Source organism: Berghia stephanieae, chromosome 10 (assembly GCF_034508935.2).
Source record: "Berghia stephanieae isolate SIO BIC M18660-M18661 chromosome 10, UCSD_Bste_1.3, whole genome shotgun sequence".
Lineage (NCBI taxonomy): Eukaryota > Metazoa > Mollusca > Gastropoda > Nudibranchia > Aeolidiidae > Berghia > Berghia stephanieae.
Window position 1 is genome coordinate 43080971 of NC_088369.1, and position 10000 is coordinate 43090970.

The 10000-nt window shown below is 36.6% G+C and overlaps 1 protein-coding gene across 1 annotated transcript in view; it reads left to right on the forward strand.

Moving 5' to 3' along the window:
* LOC144980672 (uncharacterized) overlaps nucleotides 1–10000 on the forward strand; it is a 34461-nt gene that overhangs the window by 20221 nt on the left and 4240 nt on the right. The window contains exons 8-11 of the mRNA XM_078928351.1: nucleotides 1548–1616; nucleotides 3145–3198; nucleotides 4506–4643; nucleotides 5291–5368. Of these exons, the coding sequence (XP_078784477.1) occupies nucleotides 1548–1616; nucleotides 3145–3198; nucleotides 4506–4643; nucleotides 5291–5368 (339 nt within the window). The remainder of the gene's footprint in view (nucleotides 1–1547; nucleotides 1617–3144; nucleotides 3199–4505; nucleotides 4644–5290; nucleotides 5369–10000) is intronic.

Sequence of the window (10000 nt, forward strand, 5' to 3'; positions counted from 1 at the left end):
ATCACCCGCCGCCGCTGCGCTGTGCTGTGTGGCCTTGAGCAAGTCACCTCGCCCTAGTTCAGCTCAATTTGCGGCGCTGCACTGCGGCTGACACCTGGGTTATTCCATGCAGTCTTCCCTTGGAATAGACCCTAGAGACAAGTTATTTCCCCTATGGGATGAATCAAGGACATTTTAAATTTTTTTAAAATTTATTTATCTCGACTTTTAACAACTATCACAGAGATACGTTGATTTTACTAGTGGAGGTCCGCATTGTTTGCGGGGATATTTATAGATAGTATGCGTTTTTGCTAAGAAGATCAAAACATTGCCACCCGGAAGTGTAACGGACCATATTATGAAAGGACGTTGTTTTGTACAAGTTGGCTTATAATGTTTGCTATGCATAATATGTTCGAGTAATTTGCAATATATGGAGGTCAGAGAGACCGGACTGTAAATTTGGCGGCACACTCTAGTCTTGTCGCCTTTCTCGAATAGCCGTTTAAGTAGTGCCTGTTTCCATCATTGCTCCGGTACCTTGTCTAGGGAAAGAAGGGAGGCAGTGAAAATTTCCGTCAAAATCGGGGCCACTTCTGTGGCCCAGACCCTTAAGAAGTCTACCGGGTGTTAGATCAGGGCCAGTTGCTTTGTGGGGGTGTATGCCTTTAAGTTAATTTGTATGTTGATTCCCAACCCTTTTTTAAAAAGAATGGATTATTGCTGTCAATGGGATTCGTTTAATTAAATACTCGCCAGTTCTACCCACCAGATCAATCGTACTAGCACTAGCACTAGTCATAGCATTACCAAGGGCTAACCCACACCGGAGACTGACTCCGACGACCCGGCACTGCCGTCCTCTGCCATCTTCCGGATAAAGACGTCGGGCACGGACAAATAAATACTAAGACTAAGAATAAAGAGAAGAGTCGCTTGGTCTACCCATACCAAGCACCCGACGTCCTCTGCTGTTTTTTTTTTTTTTTCGAGCTTGGTATGGGTAGGTCTAGCGACTCTTCTCTTTATTCTTAGTAATTTGTCCGTGCCCGACGTCTTTATACTGAAGACGGCAGAGGACGGCAGTGCCGGGTCGTCGGAGTCTGTCTCCGGTGTGGGTTAGCCCTTAAACATTTACAATATGTGACCCATCGTCTCAAAACGGTATTATGTCGGGATGAACCAGATGCTAAAAAATCCAAATTAATGATAAACTGGTCTAAAATTTGAGTTATTGTTATTTAGCATTCTAAAATAGGATATTCTTTCTCTTCAATAAACCATACAAACTCATTGCAACACTGATATTTCTAGAAATAAACTCAATTTTTAGCATCTTAATCATTCCGACATAATACCGTTTTGAGGCAAGAGGTCACATATGATTGGTTGAATATTTTCTTTTCCTGATAATAAAAACAAAATAGCTGAGTGACGTGAATTGCATTCATTATACGATTTTTAAAAAAAGAGAAAAGCTTTGATATAGAGCAATATCCACTTAACGTGCTCAAAGCGCTTTACAATTACGCTTAGAATTATTATCTTTGTTTGACTCCATTCAGTCCAAGAAGGGAGGGTTCAACAGCCGGATTCAAAGTTCGCTCAAGATCTCTCGAATCAATCCTAAGCCGGTGAGAAATTGTGTCTAGCTTTTTATGACTGTCATCATCATCATCATCATCATCATCATCATCATCATCATCATCATCATCATCATCATCATCATCATCATCATTGCCTTTTTCACCCTGGGTCAGGGTTTAGGCCACAGACAAACAGTTTCCATCCTTCTATATCCTGAGCTAACTTTTTGTTTATCTCGTTCCATGTCTTATCACTTCTCTGTATAGATAGTTCGAAGATGACGTCATTCAGGTCTTTGTTATTGTTTTTTGCCATCCGCGTTTATGAGTAATGCTCACTGAACTGTATTAACCTGACTATAAACGTTCATGGATACACACAGTTTTGTGTGTTGGTCCGTTATACTTCCGGATGGCAATGTTATGAGCTTCTTAGCCAAACGCATACTATCAATAAATAGTATGCGCTTGGCTAAGATAAGAAGCTCATAACATTGCCATCCGGAAGTATAACGGACCATCACACAAAACTGTGTGTATCCATGAACGTTTATAGTCAGGTTAATACAGTTCAGTCAGCTTTACTCATAAACGCGGATGGCAAGAAACAATAACAAAGACCTGAGTGACGTCATCTTCGAACGATCTATAACAGTTTCTTTAATTCTTCTCCATGTTTTATGACTGTTATAGGGAAGAAAACGTGACATCAAACCCTCCACTCTTTTGGTTCCTAAATCATTGGAAGTGTGCATATATAACCAGTCCACATCGAAGTACTAATTTTGAATAGGTTACATTCTAGGCGGGTCGGGTCGCTTTGGCTACATTATAAAGATGGCATACTACGCTACAACAGTCATGACGTCACTTTCCTCGTAATGACGCATGGTAACATAGTAACTGGCTCTAAACTATCGGAACAATGGCGGACGCCCTTATGAAATGTTTCTCCGACGAGCATAAAAGCGTATCCAGAGGAAAAAAAACCATTATAAATCTGATCATGTTTTGACTTTTACACATTCTGATCACAAGACATATGAAACGTTCTAGCCAGCATGAATAATAAGGAGTACCGATTTACTTTGTTTAGAACCACGATGGCCGCCGTTGCTGGGCGAAGTGACATCAAACTATTGAATCCAATTACTTTAGTATAGGCAGAATCTAGGGGCTAACCCAGACAGGAGACCGACTCCGAAGACCCGTCCTCTGCCGTCTTCCGGATTAAGAGGTCGGTCACGGACAAAATAGTTAGAATAAAGATAAGAGCCGCTAGACCCTTAGTTTACCCTGGTTACTTTTACCCCATGCCTATTTATTACATTTTAAAGAGACACATTATAGGCGTAGTATCAAAGCTAATGTTTTAGGTTTTTACATGTTAACGGTAGCTGAAGAAAACTATCTATACACATGCTCATTTTTAATACATATTTTCCAATTTTGAAAAGTAGCAAAAAAAAAAAAAAAAAAAAAAAACAACAAAAAAGCTCTAGGATTGAGTGAGTTAAACACATTTAGTTAATATTGTTTTCTATGAAAGCTCAAAGTGTGTAACGTTCTATTTCAGAAAGGGAGGCGTTTCAGTGTGGGCGTCTTCAACTTGGAAAATGAGAAGCACCGAGTAAGTAGGAAGGACGGTTTCCTCTTGTGTGTGAGTGTGATTGTGCGCGTGTGTTTATATGTGTGTGTGTGGGTGTGTGTGTGTGTGTGTGTGTGTGTGTGAAGAGAGAGAAAGAAGGGGTGAGGAAGGGTAGAGAGGCAGTTTTTTTGGGTTTGTTTTTTTTTCATTATCGCCATCACTGTCATTTCATCGGTATTGTTATGGTTATTAATAGGTAATAGTAGTAGTAGTAGTAGTAGTAGTAGTAGTAGTAGTAGTAGTAGTAGTAGTAGTAGTAGTATGTAGTATAGTTAGTTAGATCATATGAGTAGTAGTTAGAGTAGAGTAGTAAGTAGTAGTAGTAGTAGTAGTAGTAGTAGTAGTAGTAGTAGTAGTAAAGTAGTAGTAGTATAGTAGTAGTATAGTAGTAGTTAGTAGTAGTAGTAGTAGTAGTAGTAAGTAGTAGTAGTAGTGTAGTAGCAGTAGTAGTAGTAGTAGTAGTATAGTAGTAGTAAGTAGTAGTAGTAGTAGTAGTAGTAGTAGTAGTAGAGTAGTAGTAGTAGGTAGGTGAGTGTAGTAGTAGTAGTAGTAGTAGTAGTAGTAGTTAGTAGTAGTAGTAGTAGTAGTAGTAGTATGTAGTAGTAGTAGTAGTATAGTAGTAGTAGAGTAGTAGTAGTAGTAGTAGTTAGTAGTAGTAGTAGTAGTATAGTAGTAGTAGTAGCAATAGTAGTAGTAGTAGTATAGTAGTAGTAGTAGTAGTAGTAGTAGTAGTAGATAGTATAGTAGTAGAGTAGTAGTAGTAGTAGTAGTAGTTAGTAGTAGAGTAGTAGGAGTAATAGTAGTAGTAATAGTAGTAGTAGTAGTAGTAGAATAGAGTAGTAGTAGTAGTAGTAGTAGTAGTAGTAGTAGTAGTAGTAGTAATAATAATGATAATGATAATAATAATAATAAGAAGAAGAAGAAGAAGAAGGAGAAGGAGAAGAATAATCTTAATAATAATAATAATAATAATAATAATAATAATAATAATAATAATAATAATAATAATAATAATAATAATAATAATAATAATAATAATAATGATAATAATAATAATAACAATAATACTATTTATCATAATCATAATAATAATGATGATAATGTTATTGATGATAATGATGATGATGATGATGATGATGATGATGATGATGATGATGATGATGATGATGATGATGATGATGATGATGATAAGTCAACACAGCTTTTAATCCTCCTCCTCTTCCTCCTCCCCCCCCCCCCCCCCCATCCCGGTCCTCCCCCTTCTCTTCCATCTCCGTTTACCTACCCAGAAAACCCTGCGAGAGTTTCAGCTCTACATGGGAATCAAACGCAAACAGGAACAGACGCCAGAAGGCAACGTTCCCTTGAAATGCAAGAAAATATCCAATCCAAATGAACCCAATAGGCCATCTGTCTCCAAACATGCTGTAAGTGAAACTAAAAACATCTTACAGCAAGGTGTAAAAAAAAAATATTTAAAAATCGAGCTTTATATAGCGCAATATCCACTAAACAGCTGCCAACATGTACAAATGGGGGCTCCAAGAATCACCAACATGCCCAAAGTGCAACCAAGCACCACAAGATGCAAAACACCTCGTACTAAGATTGCCCAGAGACAAAACTTGAAGGGGGATTTGAAACCATCAACAAATGTGATGATGACTTCAGAACCTGGATTGATACCTTGAACATAGAAGTGTAGCCGAACGATACTACTACTACTACTAAATGTGCTCAAAGCGCTTTACAAGGGGTCCCTGGTCAACAGCAACATTTAACATGTAGGACGGGACATGCCGCCTGTTAGGTGATATTACATTTTTTTCTGACAAAGACAACGCTTTTAACGGCCAGGTACTCATTTTACACCTGAGTACGGTGAGAGAAAGTGAGTAAAGAGCCTTTTCCAAGGACTCAACTATGCGCCGAGCGAGGCTCGAACCCAGGACCTTTCGATCCGAAAGCGAGTGTCATACCACTAGACCACATAGCCGCACATGATAATATAGCGGGCGCCACATAGGAAAATAACACAAACATTTTCACTTTTCTCATATCATCTTTTCCACAGCCCGTCACGATAACAGTTGATATTCCACCCTTTGTCTTCTCAAAAGACGGATGCAAACCTTACCCAGCCCACCCGCCGGTTAGTGCTCTACCTTTTCTCTACATTATGCGATAGTTCTACCATCTTGCTTTTCTCCAATCTGACGCCCCGTTTCTCTCCTCCTACTACCTATACCAAAAAAAAGCGGCAAAACATTAACTACATTTAATACTACAACAACAACACCAACTACTACTACTACTACCACTACTACTACTACTACTACTACTACTACTACTACTACTACTACTACTACTACTACTACTACTACTACTATCACTTTTACAACAACAACAACAACAACAACTACTACTACTACTACTACTACTACTACTACTACTACTACTACTACTACTACTACTACTACTACTACTACTACTACTACTAATAATAATAATAATAATAATAATAATAGTAATAATAATAATACTATTATTCTTATTATTGAGACTACTACGACTACTACTAACACTACAATTAATGCTACTACTACTACTACTACTACTACTATTACTACTACTACTACTACTACTACTACTACTACTACTACTACTACTACTACTACAACTACAATTACTACTACTATGATTACCACAACTAATATTCCTACTACTACTACGACTCGTACTACTACTACTGCTCCTGATACTACAATTACTACTAACAACTATGATTACTACTACTACTACTACTATCTACTACTACTATCTACTACCATTACTACTACTACTAATACTGCTACTACAACAACATAAGTGGGAGTCGTAGTAATAGTAGTAGTAGTAGTAGTAGTAGTAGTAATCATAGTAGTAGTAACTGTAGTAGTAGTAATAGTAGTATCAGGAGAAGTAGTAGTAGTAGTAGTAGTAGTAGTAGTAGTAGTAGTAGTAGTCGTAGTAGCAGTAGTAGTAGTAGTAGTAGTAGTAGTAGTAGTAGTAGTAGTAGTAGTAGTAGTAGCAGCAGTAGTAGTAGTAGTAATAGTAGTAGTAGGAGTAATCATAGTAGTAGTAGCAGTAGTAGTAGTAGTAGTAGTAGTAGTAGTAGTAGTAGTAGTAGTAGTAGTAGTGTAGTAAGTAGTGGTAGTAGTAGTAGTAGTAGTAGTAGTAGTAGTAGTAGTAGTAGTAGTAGTAGTAGTATAGTAGTAGTAGTAGTAGTAGTATAGTAGTTAGTAGTAGTAGTAGTAGTGTAGTAGTAGTAGTAGTAGTAGTAGTAGTAGTAGTAGTAGTAGTAGTAGTAGTAGTAGTATAGTAGTAGTGAATAATAGTAGTAGTAGTAGTAGTAGTAGTAGTAGCAGCAGTAGTAGTAGTAGTAATAGTAGTAGTAGGAGTAATCATAGTAGTAGTAGCAGTAGTAGTAGTAGTAGTAGTAGTAGTAGTAGTAGTAGTAGTAGTAGTAGTAGTAGTAGTAGTAATAGTAGTAGTCGTAGTGGTAGTAGTAGTAGTAGTAGTAGTAGTAGTAGTAGTAGTAGTAGTAGTAGTAGTAGTAGTAGTAGTGGTAGTGTAGTAGTAGTAGTAGTAGTAGTAGTAGTAGTAGTAGTAGTAGTAGTAGTAGTAGTAGTAGTAGTAATTGTAGTAGTAGTAGTGGTAGTAGTAGTAGTAGTAGTAGTAGTAGTAGTAGTAGTAGTAGTAGTAGTAATAATAGTAGTAGTGTAGTAGTAGTAGTAGTAGTAGTAGTAGTAGTAGTAGTAGTAGTAGTAGTAGTAGTAGTAGTAGTAGTAGTAGTAGTAGTAGTAGTAGTAATAATAATAATAATACTTTATTGCATCCCAAAAAGGAAATTTTTTGTACAGACGTGTTATAATTTACACAATAAGATAAAAATACAATGGAAATAGGATGTATATATTTTTTTTTAAAAAGGAGCAGCTCTATAACCAGAGCTGCACTTTATAATATGAATAATTTCAACACTGTATAATAGTTAAAACTGTCACTATAAATTGAAAAGATTGCAAAACAAATAAATTAATAAATTAATATTTATATTTTTAAAAGTAAAAATGAGAAATTATTATATAAAATGATTATTGCTTGTTGTTATAAAGCCTAATACTGGACGGCAGAAAAGATTTTTGGTGTCTCTCTGTTTTCGTTGAAATAGAGAAAGGGCGACCACTTCTTTCTGACATAATAATTGATGGTCTTAGTGGATGATACTGGTAATTTAATATTTTAGTTATTTTATTTATACAAAATTTCTCGTATAAAAGATCTACATCGTCAACATCATTTATATAGCGTTTAATGGATTTTTTAATATTTGAATTTATTTTGTTCCTTTCCACTGCTAAGCAATTGCCTCCCCAAGCTGTTATACAAAATGACAAAACACTTTCAATTACTGCTCTTTAAAATAATGTGCAGAGGGTTTTATCTATTCTAAACTGAGAGAGTTTTGATAAAAAATATGTACGTCTGCACATCTTATGCCTAATTATTTTCAAGTGTTCATCCCACTTGAGCCTGTCATCAATCGTTACACCAAGGTATTTGTAATGAGGAACTCGCTGGACGAATTGGTCCTTTAATTTTAACGGTTCTATCGGTTCCTTCACTCTCCTAAAGTCAATCACTAGCTCCTTTGTCTTGCTTATGTTAAGCTCTAGGTGGTGGGCATCACACCAAGACACAAATCTATCAATTTCTTGCCTATAAGCCACTTCGTTGCCATTTGTTATGAGGCCTTGAAGAGCGGTGTCATCTGCAAACTTTATTAAAGGTACACTCAGGTTTTGACTTCTACAGTCATTCGTGTATATTGTGAATATTACAGGGGACAATACACAACCTTGAGGAGCACCAGTATTTGTAGATATACAGGAAGATTTGTTTTGTCCTAATTGAACATATTGTGCTCTCTCCGTAAGAAATTCGAGCACCCAAGCAATTATATACTTGTTTAGATTCAGACTAGTCAATTTTTGAACAACCAACTGAGGTTGCATTGTATTGAACCCTGAAGAAAAATCTGCAAAAAGCAATCTGCAATAGCTCCTAGCGTGATCTAGATGCCTGTAGATGTTGTTTGTAAACAGCAAAATGGCATCCTCTACGCCACGTCCTGGTTTGTAAGCAAATTGATGACTATCACTCAATGGCATAAACTGATTCCTAATTTTAACAAGAACAAGTTTTTCTAAAGATTTCATGACTATTGAAGTCAGTGCAACAGGTCTGAGACCGTTCATAGTTTCAAGTTTTTCTTTTTTTTGGAACAGGAATAATTTTTGAAGTTTTCCAAATTTCAGGGATCGAAACGCATTGGAGGGACCAGTTAAAAATATGTGTATAAATGGGGAAAGCTGATGGGCACATTCTTTTAATAATTTTCCTTTCAATCCATCCGGCCCAGCAGCCTTCCTCTCGTTTAGTTTCGAAAATACGAATCTCGTTTCTTCTTCACTGACCTCAATAGTCATTTCATCTTCCAAAGCCCTGCCTAATTTATGTTTTTCATTTTCAATATCAAATTTGTTTGCTGTGTCGAAACGTGAATAAAATTTATTTAGAGTTTCAATTTCGATATCTTCTGATATAATCGTGGGCTTTGGATTGTAGTTAACAGCAGTTTTAAGCCCCCGCCACGTGTCCCGTATATCCCCAGAAGAAAAGCATTTTTCAATTTTATTTTTGTACTTGTCTCTACAACTAGATATTACTCTCTTTATCTCTTTTTGTTTTGTTTTCAGATCTTTTTTGTTTCCACTAGTAAAGAGAGTTTTCTTTTGGTTCAATAAAAGTTTTAGATCTTTTGTTATCCAAGGCTTGTTGTTAGGATAATATTTTATTTCTTTTTTACAAGACACTAGCTGTTCACAGAATTTTAAATACTCACTCACACAGTCATTCAGCTCATCCACACTATCACATGATTCGATAAAAACATTCCAGTCAGTGCATTCAAAACAACCACGCATATCTTCACACACACTTCCGTTCCAGATCTGTACACTTTTCTTTACTGGTTTTACACGTTTAAAAACAGGGCGGTAGGTGGGGAGTAGCAAGAGCATGCAGTGGTCAGATAAACCTAATGGGGCACGGGGTAAACATTTATAACTATTTTTAATATTACACAGGAATAAATCTAATGTTTTTTTTTGTCCCTTGTCTCGCAGTCCACGTATTGATGAAGTCCCGGGAGAGTAAAATCGTTACATTGGTTAAAATCGCCAGTGACCATCAATACGGCATCGGGTGACTTAATTTGAATTTCCTGTATTTCTTTCCTCAAAATATTTTTCGCTGTGGATGTTGTCTGATGATGGTGGAATGTAGACGTTGATGATGATGACATGAGTGTATTCCCGGGTAGATAATATGGTCGTGACGAAACAGCAATAAATTCAATATAATCGTCACAATACATTTTCTTTATCTGACAGTTATTGGGGTGGCACCATTTGTTGTTAATATACGTGCACACCCCACCCCCAGTTCGTTTATTTACTTTAGTCCGATCTCCTCGAAATAGTGAATATTGTTCAATATTAAAACATGATGATGGTATGTGAGGAGATAGCCAAGTCTCTGTTAACGCTATTATGGAGGCTTGACGATAGTCACTATTAAAACGACACAGTGAAAACAGTTCATCAATTTTATTTTTCAGTGATCTTACATTACCTGTCACTACACAGGGTAAAAATGGACGAAAAGGCCGTCTGTTAAA